General features: G+C 53.1%; 1 protein-coding gene across 4 annotated transcripts in view; it reads left to right on the top strand.

The window, feature by feature from the left end:
* Window positions 1-18,389, top strand: part of HDX (highly divergent homeobox) — a 74,162-nt gene extending 55,773 nt beyond the window's left edge. For 3 of the 4 annotated variants that reach the window (XM_039912341.1, XM_029067469.1, XM_029067468.2), the window contains 4 exons: window positions 568-650; window positions 3,452-3,535; window positions 12,464-12,586; window positions 15,370-18,389. In XM_039912341.1, the coding sequence (XP_039768275.1) occupies window positions 568-650; window positions 3,452-3,535; window positions 12,464-12,586; window positions 15,370-15,477 (398 nt within the window). In that variant the 3' untranslated portion in view covers window positions 15,478-18,389. Of the gene's footprint in view, window positions 1-567; window positions 651-3,451; window positions 3,536-12,463; window positions 12,587-15,369 lie in introns of those variants that run through there. The other variant, XM_039912342.1, reaches the window with a different exon arrangement.
* Window positions 18,390-18,781: the final 392 nt, after the last annotated feature.

Below are 18,781 nucleotides of genomic sequence, written 5' to 3'. Positions count from 1 at the left end.
ATCATTATTAATAATATAATTATAATAGATACTGATTATATTTATGTTAATATAAAGTTTTCGTTATAACCATAATGATAATGCTGATAGTAATAATAGCAATAATAATCATGTGGGCCTGAAATAGCCTGGTGAATAAAATGCAGAAAGATTTGAGTTGATACAGTGTGGCTTAGTGGAAAGATCACGGGCTTGGGAGTCAGAGGCCGTGGGTTCCGATCCTGGCTCCGCCACCTATCTGCTGTGTGTGTGACCTTGGGCAAGCCACGTAACTTCTCTCTGCTTCAGTTAACTCATCTTTAAAATGGGGATGAAGACTGTGAGCCCCACATGGGACAACCTGATTACCTTGTATGTACCCCAGCACTTAGAACAGTGCTTGGCCCACAGTAAGGGTTTAACAAATATTTTCTAGACTGTAAGCCCGGTGTGGGCAGGGATTGTCTCTCTTTATTGTGTAACCTTACTTTCCAAATGCTTAGTACAATGCTCTGCGCACAGTAAGGGCTCAATAAGTACGATCGAATGAATGAATGATAACAACAAGTGGCTTTTTTCTCTCTGCAGAAGAAACCAACGACGCTATTGCACACGAAGAAGGCAGGCATAAGGGGGGGGAAGGCCACCCCGCAGCAACCTCCGACAACGTGGTACGTAGATCTTCTCAAACCACCGACGCTCCACTTTTCATTCGGTCGCATTTATTGAGCGCTTACCCTGCGCAGAGCACCGTACTAAACGCTTGTTTATAACAATAAGCAGACACATTCCTTGAGCCGCTCTCCGTTAGGGACCCGTTCGGGGTTGAGCCCACTGCCATCCTGGCGGCTTCCTTGCTCCCTTTACCCCGGCTTCCGCTGACCTTTCCCCGGAACGCTTAGTACGGTGCATTTCACTCATTCGGTGCTCAGTAAATACCCCGACTCCTGCTGCCGCTACCAGCAGCCCAGAGAAGGCTTTGCGGAGAAACTGTAGCTCCTCCGTGGTTTCGGAGGAAGATGAAAAGTTTAATTTTGCGGTTGCATTGGTTGTGAGACGAAATGAGCAAGGATCAGTAGAAAATGCTTGGACTCCTCCAGTTTCCCACCAAGCAGGGCACTGATCCGGGACCCCTTCTGAAAGGAGCCGCATTGTCTTCCCGGGACAGACAATCTCGGGAAAAATTGTTCCTGAGCCTCGCCAGTAATGGATAAAAGGAACTCCCTTCCAATGGAATGATTGAATGACCGATCCTCAGGGTTCTTGGTTCTGTCTTCAGAGGACACCAGTCCATTTTGTCTGTGAGGTCAGTCAGTCAATCAGTTGATCGTACTTATTAAGCGCTTACTGCTTGCGGACAATTACCCTCCCCCCCTTCAAAGCCTTATTGAAGGCACGTCTCCTCCAAGAGGCCTTCCCTGCGTAAGCCATCATTTCCTTTTCTTCAACTCCTTTCTGCGTCCCCCGACTTGTTCCCTTTATTCATCCCCCTGCCCAGCCCCATATCACTTATGTACATATGTGTAATTGGACTCCCCTTCAGCAGGGCTTGCTTCCCTCATCCCCAAGGACGCTCTCGAGCTGAGGCTTCTCCCTCCCTAGGGTCTCGCGGAGGCCTGTCTTGGGCCCCAGGTGGGGACGGCCCGCTCCGTCCCCTCCCGGGTGGCCTCAGACCCTCGGACGTCACGTAAGATGGCTTCGACCTGGAAATCTCCTCAGCATCGTCGTGGACCGGATCTCTCAGCCCCAGACTGGCGGCATCCCCTATCTGGGGCAGATCCTTCTTCCCCGATACCCCAGCCCATGGTTTAGCCCACCCCTCTCCTTGCCCTCCTCACCCCTAAATTCACCCCTCACCCCTGTTCCTGTTTCATCCATACCCTTTTACCCTAAACCTCTGCTCCAGTTGGTCTTCACTCAATTCTCCCGCACTCACCCAGTCCGTCTTCTGAGACTACTCGAAATTCCCAGCCCGCTCCCTACCTCTGCTCCCTCTCAGCTTCCACTCAGGCAGTAAGTCAGTCATATTTACTCTGTGCCAGCCCCCCCTCCCCCCCCCGCTGCCCCCATTGCCGCGGACTCCCATCCATTTCCCATCCAGCCACTGCCCGGACCCCGGATTTCTCCGGTGCCCGGGAGTTGTGGTTTGATTTTGATTCAGCCTGAAGCTTGCTTTTCGGCAGATGGGCTGCATGTAAATCAGCCTAAGGCAGGAGGTGAACTTTCTCACCAGTAATTTTAAAGGAAACGTCGGCAGTATCCGAGAGTATACGGAAGTAGTCGGATGAATCGAGCAGCCGCTGGGGCTGGGCACTGTCCCGGACGCTTGGGAGGAACGGAATGCAATAGTGCCCTGGCCCCTTCATTCATTCATTCGATTGTATTTATTGAGCATTTACTGTATGCAAAGCACTGTACTAAGCGCTTGGGAGGGAGCCTCCACCACCACACAGGTGTGCAGAAAGTTTCTGCCCTCATTTTCCATGGCTGTTTTTTGGCAGATAGCAGCAAGAACCCTCAAAGCCTTATCCCCCCCATTCAAAGCCTTATTGAAAGTGCATCTCCTCCAAGAAGCCTTCCCTGACTAAGCCCTCCACTCCTCTTCTCTCACTCCCTTCTGTGTCTCCCTGACTTGCTCCCTTCATTCATCCTCCCTCCCAGCCCCACAGCACTCACGTCTATATCTGTTATTTATTTCCTTATTTACTTATGTCTCTTAATGTCCGTCTCCCCTTCTAGACTGTAAGCTCGCTGCGGGCAGGGAATGTGTCTGCACTATTGTTATATTGTACTCTCCCAAGTGCTTAGTTCAGTGCTTTGCACGCAGTAAGTGCTCAATAATATTAATAATAATGGTATTTGTTGAGCACTTATTATTTTGCCAGGCACTGTACTAAATGCTGGGGTAGATACGGGCAAATCAGGTTGCCTGTCTACATGGGGTTCACGGAGTCATTACCCGTTTTACAGATGAGGTAACTGAGGCATAGAGAAGTGAAGTAGCTTGCTCAAGGTCGCCCAGACGACGAGGGGCGGAGCCGGGATTAGAACCCATGAGCTTCTGACTCCCGGGCCCGAGCTCCGTCCATCAGGCCATGCAGTAAATACGATTGAATGAATAAATGAGGTGCTGGCCGCCACTGGCACGTTACCTCAGTTACCTCATCTGACAAATGGGGATGAAGACTGTGACAAACGGGACAGGGACTGTTTGCAACCTGATTACCTTATAGCTACCCCCGGGCTTAGAACAGTGCTTGGCACATAGTAAGCGCTTAACAAATATTATAATTATTATTATCACTATTATTAAACTGCGTCCGTGGTATCTCGGCAGCAACAGCCAGGGATTCATTCATTCAGTCGTATCTATTGAGTGCTTTACTGTGTACCGAGCGCTGTACTAAGCACCGCACCGAGCCGTCCACGGTCGCCCAGCCCAACCCTCTGAATGACATCCCCTCTCTTGCAGAAAATAGAAATTATCGACGACGAAGAAAGCGACATGATCAGCAATTCCGAAGTGGAACAGATGAACTCCCTTCTGGATTATAAGGTAAAATGCGTGAGCCCGTCTCGGCCCCTCCCGATGGTAAAACGTGAACCGACCTGACTCCCGGGATCTCTAGGGCGCCGCGAGCCAGACGCGGGCCGGCTCGCTGCCCTCCTAAGGAAGCCCTGTGGATTCATTCATTCATTCAGTAGTATTTATTGAGCCCTTACTATGTGCAGAGCACTGTACTAAGCGCTTGGAATGTCCAATTAGGCAACAGATAGAGACAATCCCTGCCCAATGACGGGCTTACAGTCAAACTGGGGGAGACAGACAAAAACAAGACGACATAATCACGATAAATAGAATCGAGGGGATTCAATGACAAAATCAATAGGGTAATAAAAATCTATCCAAATGAGCACAGTGCTGAGGGGAGGGGAAGAGAGAGGGGGAGGAGCAGAGGGAAAGGGGGCTTAGCTGAGGGGAGGTGAAGGGGGGAGGGAACAGAGGGCGGAGGGGGAGCAGAGAGGGAGCAGAGGAAAAAAGGGAAGCTCAGTCTGGGAAGCCCCTTGGAGGAGATGAGCTCTCCGTAGGGCCTCGAAGAGAGGATTCCACCCCGGTGCCGGGGAGGGCCCCGTCCACATCGACCCGGCCCTCGGGAATCCGCCTACTGCCCCTCGTCGTCCCCCCGGCCGGGCGGGGGCCGGGTCTGCCGTCGAGCAGACTCCAGAGGGTCCCAGGATGCCCGCGCGGACACGTTTCTGGGACCAGGAACCCGAGCAAACGTTCCCTCAGATGCACTGCGGCCGGGCCGGCCGGTCTAGCGGACGGGCCCTAGATCGGGGTTGTAGTCCCGGCTCTGTCCCAGTCTGCCCCGTGACCTCGGCCAAGTCTCTGGGCCACAGTTTCCTCTTCTGGAAAACGGGGAAAAGATCGATTGTGAGCCCAGGTGGGACAGGGATTGTATCTGATCTGATGGCTTAGACTTTGGAAGCACTTAATAGATGCTTCTTAGTGAAACAGCGTGGCTCAGTGGAAAGAGCACAGGCTTGGGAGTCAAAAGTCGTGGGTTCTACTCCTGGCTCCACCACTTCTCAGCTGTGTGACTTCAGGCAGATCACTTAACTTCTCTGTGCCTCAGTTACCTCATCTGGAAAATGGGGGTAAAGACTTAACAGTGGGGATTACTGGGAGCACCATGTGGGACAGCCTGATTACCTTGTATCTACCCAGCGCTTAGAACGGTGCTTGGTACATAGTGCTTAACAAACACCAAAATTATTAATAACAATAATAATAATAATAATAAATACCGTTATTATTATAATTAATTTCCTCAAGTCTGTAAGATCCTCAAGGGCATGGATCATGTGTATCTACTTTATTGATTGTACTCTTTCAAGCGCTTTTTTTTTTTTTATTTTATTGGTATTTGTTAAGCAGCTACTATGTTCCAAGTACTGTTCTAATCCCTGGGCTAGGTACAGATCAGTCAGTTTGGGCACAGTCCCTGTTCCACATGGGATTCACAGTCTTAATCCCTATTTTACAGATGAGGTAACTGAGGCCCAGAGAAGTGAAGTGACTTGCCCAAGGTCACACAACAGACAACCGGCGGAGCCGGGATTAGAACCCAGGTCCTTAGTTCATTCAGTGTTCTGCACACAGTAAGTGCCCAGTCAATGACAATCAATCAGTGGTATTCACTGAACGCTTACTCTACTCAGCGCCTGGGGAGTCAGTAATAAAGAGCTAGAAGACACGTTCCCTGCCCACAATGATACCACCGATTGACGGCATCTAGACGGTGAGGTCCTTGTGGGCTGGGAACCTGTCTACGCGCTCTGTAATAGTGTACTCTCCCTTAGCGCTTAGTACAGTGTAAGCTCATTCGTTCAGTCAGTCGTATTTATTGAGCGCTGAAGTTCGTCGCGGTCAGGGAATATGCCTCTTCATCGTTATGTCGTACTCTCCCGGCCGTTTAGTATAGTGCTCTGCGCACAGTAAGCGCTCGATAAATACCATTAAACCGCCGTAGCCCTTATGAAATAATGAGCCATGCATAAATACTTGCTCGGAAATAAAATGTTAAACTTTAAGAACCTCTACTCTCAAATATGTGCTAATGCAGAAGTTCCATAGCCAAAGAGCAAATACACGCATAAATAGAATCTGTAATAGCATAACGAAAAAGCATAAAAATACTTGCAAGCAGCAAATGGCAAATTGCTAGGAGACCTGCAAATAGCAATAGAATAAATGCCAAGGCAAACAAAGAACGTAGTCACTGCAAATGCACACACAAGTGGAGAGCAATCCATTCTGCGCATCAGAAGGCGCACGTGCGTGCAAGGGGCCGGTGGGCTCCGCGGCCGGGGTCAGCTCGACGGACCCTCGTCGACCACGGCCGGAGCAGCCACCCCGGCGGCTGACTCTCCACTTCCCCCTCTAGACTGTAAGCTCGTTGCGGGCAGGGAACGTCTCTGCTTATTTTGGCATTGTACTCTCCCAAGCGCTTAGTACCGTGCTCTGCATCCAGTAATCGCTCCGTAAATCCGACCGACTGAGGGTATCCACAGCTCCCATTCGGTTCGAAACCGTAGTCCAGACTCAGGGCGCCGCTCAACCGAGGAGCACCGTGGCCTTGCGGACAGAGTCCGGGCCTGGGAATCGGAAGGACCTGGGTTCTAGTCCCGGCTCTGCCACTTGATGATGATGATGATGATGATGATGTTGGTATTTGTTAAGCGCTTACTATGTGCCGAGCACTGTTCTAAGCGCTGGGGTAGACATAGGGGAATCAGGTTGTCCCACGTGGGGCTCACAGTCTTAATCCCCATTTCACTTGTCTGCTGGGTGACCTTGGGCGAGTCACTTCATTTCTCTGGACCTCCGTTACCCCACCTGGAAAATGGGGATTACGACTGGTAAAGGGACCGTGTCCAACCTGATTAGCTTGTGTCTACCCCAACGCTTAGAAGAGGGCCTGGCACATAGTAAGCGCTTAACAAATACCATTTTTAAAAAAGTGTCAAATGCGTAGCATTCTGCACCTAATAGTAGTAATAAATAAGATGGATTTAGACAGGTAATTGCTCTCCCCCACTTCAAAACCTTACTGAAGGCACATCTTTTCCTAGAAGCCTTCCCTGACTAAGCCGTCTTTTCTTTTTCTGCAACTGCTTTCTGCTCTTACTACTTGCTCGTTCATTCATCCTCCCTCCCAGCCCCACAACACATATGTATGTATCTGTAGTTTATATTATTGTCTGTTTCCCCATCTAGACTATGAGCTCATCTGGGCAGGAATGTGCCTGTTTGTTGTTATATTGTACTCTCCCAAGTGCTTAGTACAGTGCTCTCCACAGAGTAAGCACTCAATAAATATGATTGAATGAATGAATGATGGATGGACAGATGGATGGGCAGACATGGATTAGACTGTAAAACTCCTTATGGCAGGGAATGTGTCCGTCCATTGTCGTATTGAACTCTTCCAAGCGCTTAGTACAGTGGTCTGCACACGGTAAGCACTCATTAAATAGTATGGACTGACTGGGATGGATGGATGGATGGATGGAAGGAAGGAAGGAAGGAAGGAAGGAAGGAAGGAAGGAAGGAAGGAAGGAAGGAAGGAAGGAAGGAAGGAAGGAAGGAAGGAAGGAAGGAAGGAAGGAAGGAAGGAAGGAAGGAAGGAAGGAAGGAAGGAAGGAAGGAAGGAAGGAAGGAAGGAAGGAAGGAAGGAAGGAAGGAAGGAAGGAAGGAAGGAAGGAATAGGTGGATGGATAGCAGAGGAAAAGATAGCTATGGCCGAGTTGAAGGATAAATGGATGGGCAGATGGTTATGAATTGATGCATGAATGGATGGATGGATATGGACAAGTGGATGGAGGGATAGATGGATCCAGATTATATGGTTGTTAAAAGTTTACAGTTCAGAGGGGGAGTAATTGTCTGTAATCCGACAAACGATTACTCACCGCCCCTTCGTTGTTAGAGTTTACAATCGAGAGGGGGAGTAACTGTCTGTAAACTGACAGACAATTACTCACCCCGCTTTCAAAACCTTATTGAAAGCACATCTCCTCCAAGAGGCTCTAGACTGTGAGCTTGTTGTGGGCAGGAATGTGTTTGTTGTTATATTGTACTCTCCCAAGAGCTTAGCACAGTAAGAGCTCAATAAATACAGTTGAATGAATGAATGAAGAGGTCTTCCCTGACTAAGCCCTCCTTTCCTCTTCTCCCGCTTTCTTCTGCGTCTTGCCGGCTCTCTCCCTTTATTCATCCCCCTTCCCAGCCCACAGCACTCCTATCCATATCTGTAATTTATTTCTATCAATGTCCGTCTCCCCCTAGACGATAAGGTCACTGTGGGTAAGGAATGTGTCTGTTTATTGTTCTCTTGCACTCTCCCAGGCTCTTAGTAGAGTGCTCCACATATAGTAAGTGCTCAATAAATGTGATCGACCAGTGGACTGAAACAGACATTAGCATAAATAGATTACAGATATGTCCATAAGTGCTGTGGGGCCGAGGGAAAGGTGAATAAAAGGTGCGAGTCCAAGAACAGAGGTGACGCAGAAGAGAGTGGAGGAAGCGTTTGTGTCAAAACCCTCCGGATACCACGGATATGAATTATATGGACGGCAGGTCCACCAAGGCTCAAATCTGTAGGCGGTGCTAACTCGTGAAGTGAACTGGCTCTATAGAGATCTGAGTTCTGGTGGTTTCTGCATCTCCTAGGGTGCGATCACTCAATCAATCTGTATTTATTGAGCGCTTACTGAGTGCAGAGCACTGTACTCTAAACCGTCAGTTCGTTGTGGGCAGGGAATGTGTCTGTCTGTTGTTGTATTGTACTCTTCCCGGCACTTAGTACAGTGCTTTGCACAGTAAACACTCAATAAATACAGTTGAATGAATGAATGAATGAATGAATGAATGAATGAATGAATGAAGGTACAAAGAGCATGGGAGAGTACAGTATAAGAGAGTTGGTACACATGGTGAAACACTAAATGGGGGCGGAAGGGGGTGATTCTCCACCCTTCAAAATGGGTCCAGTGTTTTCAGACCAGAACCTAAATGAAGGCTCTGCCTCGTTTTCACTCCACAAAAGACGGAAAGCAGATTTTTCCACAGCCCAGCCCCAACTGCACATTGGAGAGCAGTTGTTATTATTATTATTATAGTATTTGTTAAGTGCTTACTGTGTGCCAAGCACTATTCCAAGCTCTGAGGTAGATGCAGGGTAATCAGGTTGTCCCACACTAATTTCAAAGAGATAAATTCTTCTGAGAAGCAAGGAGAGGGCAGGGGAAATCCGCAAGGGCTTTTCGAGTCTGCGTCAGGAAAAATCTAAGTGACTCTGGCTAGTCCGAGCTAAAGCCTGGGCTGCTTCCCTTCGTCAGTCAGTAAGCGTTAAAGAAATACCATAATAATCATTATTATTATCTGTAACTTAATCGGGTCTCTTAATATCTGTCGTCCTCCCCCCGACCGTAAGCTCGTTGTGGTCAGGGAATGGATTTTACCAACTCTGTTATATTGTTCTCTCCCTAGCGCTTAATACAGAGTTCTGAATGCAGTAAGCACACAGTAAGCACTCAATAAATATGATTGATTGATTTGATTGAGACACATGGTTCGACACGTGGGTCATCTGACCCGACTCAGGCAGGTCGCTTTCTGGGCCTACCGTGTGTTAGCTGTAGGGACTGGTCATGGCACCCCCAAAAGTCGTTTCCCCTGAGCCTGGTCACCCTTCAAAGCACAACCTGGGCATCGCAGGCCGGACCAATGGTACAACGTGCCATTTGAAAGGAAAACCACAGCAGCTGTCTTCTCTGAGAAATCTTCTCAGTTTTTCCCTCATTTGCCAGTTATGTCACAGAACATATTTTGCTTTGTAGACTTTGTGATCTATCAGGTTTTCCACACTAAAAAGGAAACTATAAAATACAGATCCCCCCTTGAAAGTTGTGTGCCCGAGAGGTCGAGGAAAGGAGGGCAACGGGAGGACGCTCTCAACCATAGTCTGACTCTGGATTTGCAAACTGGCAGAATTAATCAGTCCATCCATCGTTGATCGATGATTGTTTGATATTAGCGGCAAGAGCACGGGTCTGGGAGTCAGAGGACGTGGCTTCTAATCCCGTCTCCGCCACTTCTCTGCTGTGTGACCTTGGGGACCGGTTATCCATATCATCGTCCGGAGAGCTGATTCCCCAAATCTTGGTTGTCTGAGAGACCAGCTACCCAACCCGAGATTAATATGGAGAATCAGTAACCAGTTTGGATCTCGCCAAACGATACCGGCCTGTTGGAGACGAACTAAATCCTGCTCTTTCAGCTAGAGAAGTGGCTCCGACCCCAGTTCATCACGGTAATGGTATTTTTTTAGCGCCTATTATATGCTGAGCATAGTGGCGAGTGCTGGGGTAGCGACAGGGTAATCAGATTGGACACTAGCAATCACCTGTGCTTCCGTTTCCTCATCTGTAAAGTGAGGATTAAGGCCGTGAGCCCCATGTAGGACATAATAATAATAATAATGTTGGTATTTGTTAAGCGCTTACTATGTGCAGACCACTGTTCTAAGCCCTGGGGTAGACACAGGGGAATCAGGTTGTCCCACGTGGGGCAGAGAAGCCGCGTGGCTCACTGGAAAGAGCACGGGCTTTGGAGTGAGAGGTCATGGGTTCGAACCCCGGCTCTGCCACTTGCCAGCTGTGTGACTTTGGGCAAGTCACTTAACTTCTCGGTGCCTCAGTTCCCTCATCTGTAAAATGGGGATTAAGACTGTGAGCCCCACGTGGGACAACCTGATCCCCCTGTGTCTACCCCAGCGCTTAGAACAGTGCTCGGCACATAGTAAGCGCTTAACAAATACCCACATTATTATTAATCCCCATTTTACAGATGAGGGAACTGAGGCACCGAGAAGTTAAGTGACTTGCCCACGGTCACACAGCTGATCCCCGCTCGGCCAGTTGTCAGCTGTGTGACTTTGGGCAAGTCACTTAACTTCTCGGTGCCTCAGTTCCCTCATCTGTAAAATGGGGATTAAGACTGTGAGCCCCAAGTGGGACAACCTGATTCCCCTGTGTCTACCCCAGCGCTTAGAACAGTGCTCGGCACATAGTAAGCGCTTAACAGATACCAACATTATTAAGTGGCAGAGCTGGGATTCCAACTCATGAGCCCTGACTCCAAAGCCCGTGCTCTTTCCACTGCGTCACGCTGCTTCTCTGACATGGACCACGTCCAACCTGATTAGTTTGTATTTAACCCAGCGCTTAAGTTTGGTACATAGTGAGCACTTAAGTACCATTTTTTTTAAATGGTATTCATTGAGTGATTACTTTTTTTATATTAATGTCTGTCTCCTCCTCTACCAGACTGTGAGCTCGTTGTGAGCAGGAATGTGTCTGTTGTTATATATTGTACTCTCCCAAGCACTTAGAACAGTACTTTGCACACACTAAGTGCTCAATAAGTATGATTGAGTGAATGAATGAATGCTCCGAGCACTGTACTAAGAGCTTAGGAAAGCACAATGTAATAGAATTATTAATACTACTATTATGGTATTTATTAAGTATTTATTATTACTGTGTGCCAAGCACTGTTCTGAGCACTGGGGTAGATACACGGTAGCCAGGTTGGACACAGTCCCTGTCCCGCAAGGGGCTCCCCATTTTACAGATGAAGTAACTGAGACAGGTTAAGTGACTGGCCCAAGGTCACACTGCAGGCATGTGACAGAGGCAGGATTAGAACCCGTGACCTTCCCACTTCCAAGCCCGTGCTCTATCGGTTATGCCATACTGCTTCTAATGATGATGATGATAGTATTTGTTAAGCGCTTACTCTGGGATGTATACAAGAAAACCAAGTTGGCATGATCCCTGCCCCCAAGAAGGTTAGAGCCTACAGAGGAAGACAGGTATTAAAATATGTTGTAGACACAGTCGGTGCCCCACTTAGACCTCACAGTCTGAGGAGGAGGGAGAACGAATACTTAACCCCTGTGTTTCAGATAAGGATACCGAGGCACCGAGAGGCTAAAGTGCCCAAAGTCCCGCGGCAGGCAACTGGTGGAGCCGGGACTGGGACCGGATTGCCTGACTCCCAAGCCCGTGCTCCATCCACTAGACTGCACCGCTTCCTAAGATTGAACCCTGTAATTCACTCTCCTCTGAGCGGCAGCGAGGCTTGTTAGCGGCAGGTGCCCTCGGTGTCCAAGTGGAGCGATGCCCTGCTGGATTTTTGTTTTTTAACAGTACCTTTTAAGGACTTACTAGGTACCAGGCACCGTTCTAAGCGCTGGGACAGATTCATCCGGTTGGACACCGTCCCTGTCCCACATGGGGCTCACAGTCTTAATCCCCATTTTACGGTTGAGGCCCCGAGAAGAGAAGTACCTCCTCCCAGGTCACACAGCGGACAAGTGACGGAGCCAGGATTAGGACCCAGGCCTTTCTGACTCCCAGGCCCATTTCTTAACCGCTAAGCCACAGTGCTTCTCTCCGAATGGTCTGTGAAGAGGTCATTCGTGGTGGTTGTGGCCGGGCTGTGGCCCGCTCTCTCTCTCTCTCTCCGGTCAGTCCCCTGCTCCGGTGATGGAGCAGTTTTGTCCACTGTTGAGCAGAGCTGTGGATCTCCTCTCCAAAGATGAGGATCGTATCTGGGCTAGGGTTCCATCCAGCCTTCCCCGGGACAGGGGAGTGGACCGTAGATGTTTCCACGTGCGTTCCTTTCCCTGGAGATGTGGCGGCCCTGAGGACGGCGAACCAAAGGGGCCCTGCTCCGGTGGAGCGTCAGGGATCACATTCCTCTGGGTGCAAAATTGGTGGTCCCAGCCTCCCCCTGGCAAGGGGTGTCGTGGGTTTGCATGGGGGCCGGGAGGGCGCGGGGTCCCGAGAGCCCCGACGACCCCAGAGCAGGGGGCGACCTCACCGTGCCGTCATTTCCCTCCCCCGGCAGAACGAAGAGGTCAGGTTCATCGAAAACGAACTAGAGAATCAAAAGCAAAAATACTTCGAACTTCAGACTTTTGCCCGAAGCTTGATCCTCGCCGTCAAGTCAGACGACAAAGAGCAACAGCAGGTAGGCCACCGGGCGGGGTGGGGCGGGGGGGAGGACCGTGATGGACCTGCTGGCCGGACACAGCGGTCTCGGTGGACTTTGCCCCTCGGGCGCGTGATTTCCGTCGGCCCGGAGGGGGGTCCCCTGGGCGGGCACCTGGAGCCGGATCCTCCCAAAAACTTCTGCGCCTCTGGGAGGTTTCGATACCTTCGTTCATTCAGTTGTATTTATTGAGCACTTACCGCGTACGGAGCACTGAACTGAGCACTGGGGGAGTACGATACAACAATCAACAGATACATTCCCTGCCCACAACGAGCTCCCGGGGCCACCCAGCAGAGGAAGGAGGGCTGAGAGGTGGGCCTGGGTGGGCTTCCCTCCCTTCACCACCCTCACAGCCCTCACAAAACACCAGGCAGGAGAGTAGATGTTTGGGGATCCTTTGTAAACTTCACCCGGAGGGATACCTGGCATGCGCGTTGTTGTGTGTGTGTGGGCATGAGTACATGCATTCATAGGTGCATGCCCGTGCGTATACTTGCATGAGGGTGCCTGTGTTCCTCCACGTGTATGCGTGCGGACGTGTGTGTGCTGCTCACCGAGGCAGCTTTCGGCCGTATTTATTGAGCGCTCACTGTATGCAAAGCACTGTACTAAGCGCTTGGGAGAGTACAGTATAACAACAAACACACACATTCCTGCCCTCGACGAGCTCACTTTCCAGAGGCGTTGGTGGAGAGCTTTCAGGACCCAGATGTATCGTCAGTCCTCTTTCAGGAGGACATACTAGCTTGCTCCAGTTGGAAAATCAGACTCATCCTCCCTCTCTCGCCCTCTCTCTCACACACACACGTGCACACACAAGATACATCCCTCCTGCTGAAGCCGTATGAATGATCCCAAGGCTTCTTTCCCACCTTCCATTTTCACTGTGAAATCTGAAGGCATTTGGAGGAGAGTCATGTTTCCCTTCTAATAAGTCACTGCTCTCGCAAGGGTGACCGGAAGGAAAGGTCCCGCCTCGTCCCAAGTTGAGGCCTATCCTGGCTGGAATATGGCGCGTTACCTCCCTTCTCCCCTCCTCTCCCTCCCCCCGCTTCACCCCCATTCAGGAAAAGCAGAGCAGAGCAACGTGGCCTAGTGGATAAAATACAGTCCTGGAAGCCAGAGGATCTGGGATGCCTGCTTGGGACTTGGGACGGGTCACTTCAGTTCTCTGTGTCTCAGTTGCCTCATCTGCAGAACGGGGATTCCGTACCTGTTCTCCCTCCTACTTAGACTGTGAGCCCCATGTGGGATCTGATCGTCTTGTAGCTACCCCAGCACTTAGTACAGTACTCGACACTTAGTAATTCCTTAATAAATACCTGCAAGAGCAGAGCGGACTGCGGGCACCTCGCAGCGGAGGGCCGAAGTAACAGTTCCTGTCCACCCGTTCCCCTGGCTTCCTTCCCTGCCCCCTTCTGTTCCTCAATGGTCTTTGTTAAGCGTTTACTATGTGCCAAGCACTGTTTTAAACACTGGGATAATCAGATTGGATACAGACTCTGTTCTGCGTGGGCCTCAGTGTAGATAGGAGGGAGTAGCATTTGACCCCCATTTTACTGATGGGGAAACAGAAGCACAGAGACGTTCATTCACTCGGTCGTATCTATCGAGCGTTTTCTGCATGCAGAGCACTGTATAAGCGCTTGGGAGAGTACGGTATAACAGTAAGCAGACGTATCCCCTGACCACAGCGAACATGTCGCTACGGTCTAGAAGTGATTTGTCCAAGGTCTCACCACAGCCAAGTCGCGGAGCCAGGATTAGAACCCGGGTCCTCTGACTCCCAGGCCCGTGCTCTATCCGGTAGGCCGCACTGCTTCTTACCCTCTCCGGCCCTTTCCCCTCTCCCCTGCCCCGGCTTTCATCCGTACGGCGGAGAGCGGCCCCCGTCCTCTCTCTCCTTCCCAGCTCCTTCCACCCCGCGTGGAACCTAAGGGGGATGGACCCCGCTCCTCTCCCTAGAGGAAGAAAGGAAATTCCCCCGGGGAGATCTGACGGCGGTGACAGTTACTCGAGGACGGTGGCAGGTGGGAGGCCGAGCGGAGGCTGGCCCCGTGCCGATCAGGGCCGGCGGGACTCCCGTCCCCAGGGCCTTCGGAGTCGGCCCTCTCGCGCTCTCAGCTCTTCACGTCGGGGACAACCCCTCCCCACCCCTCCACCCGCATCTCTCGGTCACCGGCCGTGCCGTCCCCGTTCTGGTAGGCCAGGGATTTCGGCAAGCCCCTCGATGCTGTGAGAAGCAGCGTGGCCTAGTAGATAGAGCCCGGGCCTGGGGGTCGCTTGTCACTGGGACTCTGCCGCTTGTCTGCTCTGTGACCTGGGGCAAGTCGTTTCGCTTCTCTGTGCCTCAGTTCCTTCATCTATTAAATGGGTAGGAAGACCGTGAGCTCCGTGTGGGACGGAGAACTGTGTCCACCCCAATCTGCTTATATCCCCCCCACCGCTTAGACAGTGCCTGACAGGTACTTAGTGCTTAATGAAAACCACAGTTATCATTATTAGTATTATTATTATTACCAGACTGTAGACTAACTCTAAAGTCTACCCCCCTCTAGACTGTATTCTCGTGGTGGGCAGGGAAAGTGTCTACCAGCTCTGTTCTCTTGGACTCCTCCCAGGTGCACAGCACACTCTAAGTGCTCAATAAATACAACCGATGGGTGATTGATCGGTGAAGAATCCTTTCGGTGAGCCACTCCGACCGGAAAGCCGGGTGCTCGTGGACTAACCCGAAACTGACCGATTTGTCTCCCTAGGCCCTGCTGTCCGACTTACCTCCGGAATTAGAAGAGATGGATTTCGGTCAAGCCTCTCCAGAGGCCGGTGATACCTCATTCAGTTTGTCTTCTCTGTCGGAGAAGTGACGCTTCCGACCGGCTGATCGCGCGACCGCGGGGTGTGGGGGAGAGGGCCGGGGGGCCGCCGGACGGGGCCGCGCCGCAGAGACTCGGGGGTCGCCGGTCCAGTCGAAGGGGGAACCCCAAGGAGAAGAGAGCCACGGCTTTCAAGGAGGGAAACGAGGGCTGCTCGAAGCGTTGGGTCCGGGTTTGGGGCGGGAGCGGGGGCCTCCCTGGAGGATAAGGTTCGTTTGCATTTTTAACTCGAACCGCGCGGCGTCAGAAGTCTGAAGGGGTGGGGAGGGGACGACCCGTCCGACAGACTGATCCGTCTCCCGAGTGGCAGCCGGAATCGGGGGCCCAAGAGTGGAAGGGCCACGGACCGTCCGGTCGGGCCGCCCGGGGTCCAGGCCGGAAGCCCGTGGGGACCAGGGCGGCTCCGTGAACCCCCTCTTCGTCTCCGTGGCTCCTCCTGGCCCCCCAACCCATTTTACTCAGGAAAGTGGACTGAACCGTGGACCGAGCAAATGAAGAAACGGGCACGGCCCTGGCCGGCCGCGGGGAGACTGGAAGAATCCGAGGGCCGCCGTGGAACCGGAGAAGTGCTTCATGAAGCGTGTGACTGTAAATTGTTGATATCCTTCCATTACCGTACCAAAATGTCTCGAAAAAACACTGTGGAAGACCAAGTGGATTCCCTTAAGTCCAGTAAATTATTCGTGTACAGAAACGAAAGCGTAAATGTTGTAAAGGCCCAGACCCTGCCCGGGAACTCGTGAGCGCCACGAATGACGTACGTCGGCCAGGCCGCCGTCCCCCATCGCGGTTCCGACCCGTCGCTCGCCCGGAGGCTCCGTCGCTCGGCCGCCCTCTCTGGGGCCCGGGTGGGCCCCGGGCGTGGCCCCCGGACCAGTCGCCCGGCGGGGGCGGCCCCTCTGCTCGCTCTCTGACAGCTCCGCCCGCTTTGTCTGTCACACTCCCCCTCCCCCACGGCAGCGTGGCCGAGACCAGCGGACAGTCGGGCTCCCGGGTTCGCCGCTTCTCCCCTGGGCCACGGGGGATCGGGTGTCTCCCGGCACCGAGGAGCGGGACGGCGCCGACGATAGGGCTTCCGGCCTCCCGAGCCGCCCTGCGGCTCAGCCCGGGATCGGCCGGGGGCGTCCCCGGGGTCGGAATCCGTCCGCACCCGAGCGAGCTCGAGACTTGGGATTCAGCGTTGACGGTGCCCGTTGCGAAACGCCTTCTGCCGAGTGACCCGGGATCGGCGGCCTGCGGTTAGACGCTGTCCGATGCGTGAGGGCACGAGCCGACGGTCCAGACCCACCGGGCGACGGGCACGAGGGCGGAAACCGATGGTCCAGATGGGCGGAGGATGCGAGGGCAGAATCCTGGAACTTTGGGAAACTGACAACACTGGTCTCGACTTCTTCCCTTCAGCCACCGCTGAGTTTTGTCAAATCGTCTGATCTTCTTTCCCCTTGAGCCCCAACTAGCCTCTCTTTGGACATCCAGGTGGTGGGTCGACGGACGACCTGCCGGTTTGCCTCGGCTCAGATGCGCTTCGCTCCTCGTCCTCGGTCTACCCTCGCCGGCCTTTGCCTCGCCAACCCTCCGAGGGGCTTCCGAGGCGGCGTCCTTCCGGGGGCGTGAAGATCTCGCCCACCGACCCCCTCGGCCCCGGGTCCGCCTTCAGCTCCACCCCGGCTCAGCGTCGTCCAAGCGGAAGAGAAGACGGCCGCCGCCTCGGGGCTCTAAGGAAGGAGGACCCTGGCCCTCGGGAAACGGGAAAGGAGCGTCAGGATGCTCTCCTCGTTGCCCCCTCAGTCACGTCGGTGTTGACCAAGCGGAACTGAGAGTCCGACCGGAGCACAAGACCCACGTCCCTGCTCGCGAGGAGCTCCCGCTCGGCGCTTCCGTAGACTCGAGCACCGCCAACGGCGACGGCATTTGGCTCAGCGGGTGAAGACCTCGCACGCTTTGGCAGCCGGAATAGCTCCGCCCCCGTCTCCGAGGGGCTTCTCCCAGTCTGTGGCGTCCGGAGCGGGCCCGGGGGGATGGTTGGATCCGCGTGGCTGGCGACGGTCAGAGCGGCGAGATCCGCCCTCCCGCAGCTGGGCCGGCGGGGGCGGGCCGGGGGTTGGGGAGGGCGGAAGAGGACCGGACCCAGGGGGGCCTCTGGCCGCCCGGCGGACACGCAGAGCCGGACCGTGTGGCCGCAGCGGAGAGGAGACGAGCCCCCGCCACCGGTTCCGCGGGGGCGGCTCCCCCATCGCCTCCGGTCCCCTCTCCGCTCCGTCGTTCCCGCAGTGAGCCCCCCGCCTTTCCACTCGCCTTCCGGCCCTCCCGGCCGCCGACCGTCACCCGGCAAACGCTGGCTCTGCGGGACGGCGGCCGTCTCGCCCTGCGGAAGGAGCGTCCGTTGGCTGTTTTTCGAACGCCCGATAGGTCGTCTCGAGGCTAAAGGTCTGGTCGCCGGGAGGCATCGGTGCCACCCTGCGTTGATCAACCTATCCGGGTTCTCCCAACCCTCCCGAGTCCGAGGGAAGGGCCCCCTCGGCCGACAGCGCTGTACACGCCGGCCCGAGAACGAGGCTCCCTAAGAGCCCGGGCACGGGTGGAAGCCACCTGGTTGGCAGAGAAAAATAACAGACCCACCCGAGGCAAGAGTAGCAGAATCTTCCCACTGCGGAGCGAGGCCGGGGCTGGAGGTGGGGGGGGTCTCTGCGCCTGTCGCCGCCGCCCCCCTCTCCGTTGGGGCTTCCGTAGCTTTGACTGTTGTGTTGTTGTGGTCTGTGAATAATCCCCCACCTCCCACTCTCCACGTACCTACCTCTGAAACACACCACCACCTTAAGCCAGACCAGACTGTAATGTGAACTTTTGTAGGGTTTTTATTTAAAGTTTTTATAGGCAATAAAACGATTTCCAACAAAGAGGCATCTCTCTCTCGCCTGTGATTCTCATCCGTGCCGAGCCCCGAGGTTTAGCCCGAGACAGGATCTCGCTCTTTCCCGTCCTGGGTTTCCTCCAAGACCGAACCCATTTCCGATCCAGAAGGAAAGGGGGCAGGGAACACCACCGGAGAGGGAAGGAACTCTTCGGGGGTTGGGAGAATCGGGGGTTGGCGGGTGCGGGGAGGGAGAGGGGGAGAGAGATGAAAATGAATGTGTGTGTGTGTGTGCGTGCGTGCCTGCCTGCCCTCGGTTTGGCGTTAATATTCATTCAATAGTATTTATTGAGCGTTTGCTATGTGCAGAGCACTGTCCTAAGCGCTTGAAACGTACAGTTCGGCAACAGATAGAGACCATCCCTGCCCAATGACGGGCTCACA

The sequence above is a fragment of the Ornithorhynchus anatinus genome, chromosome 6, assembly GCF_004115215.2.
Source record: "Ornithorhynchus anatinus isolate Pmale09 chromosome 6, mOrnAna1.pri.v4, whole genome shotgun sequence".
Taxonomy (NCBI): Eukaryota; Metazoa; Chordata; class Mammalia; order Monotremata; family Ornithorhynchidae; genus Ornithorhynchus; species Ornithorhynchus anatinus.
The sequence above is the reverse complement of the archived record's forward strand: the minus strand, read 5'-3'. Positions and strand labels throughout refer to the sequence as shown.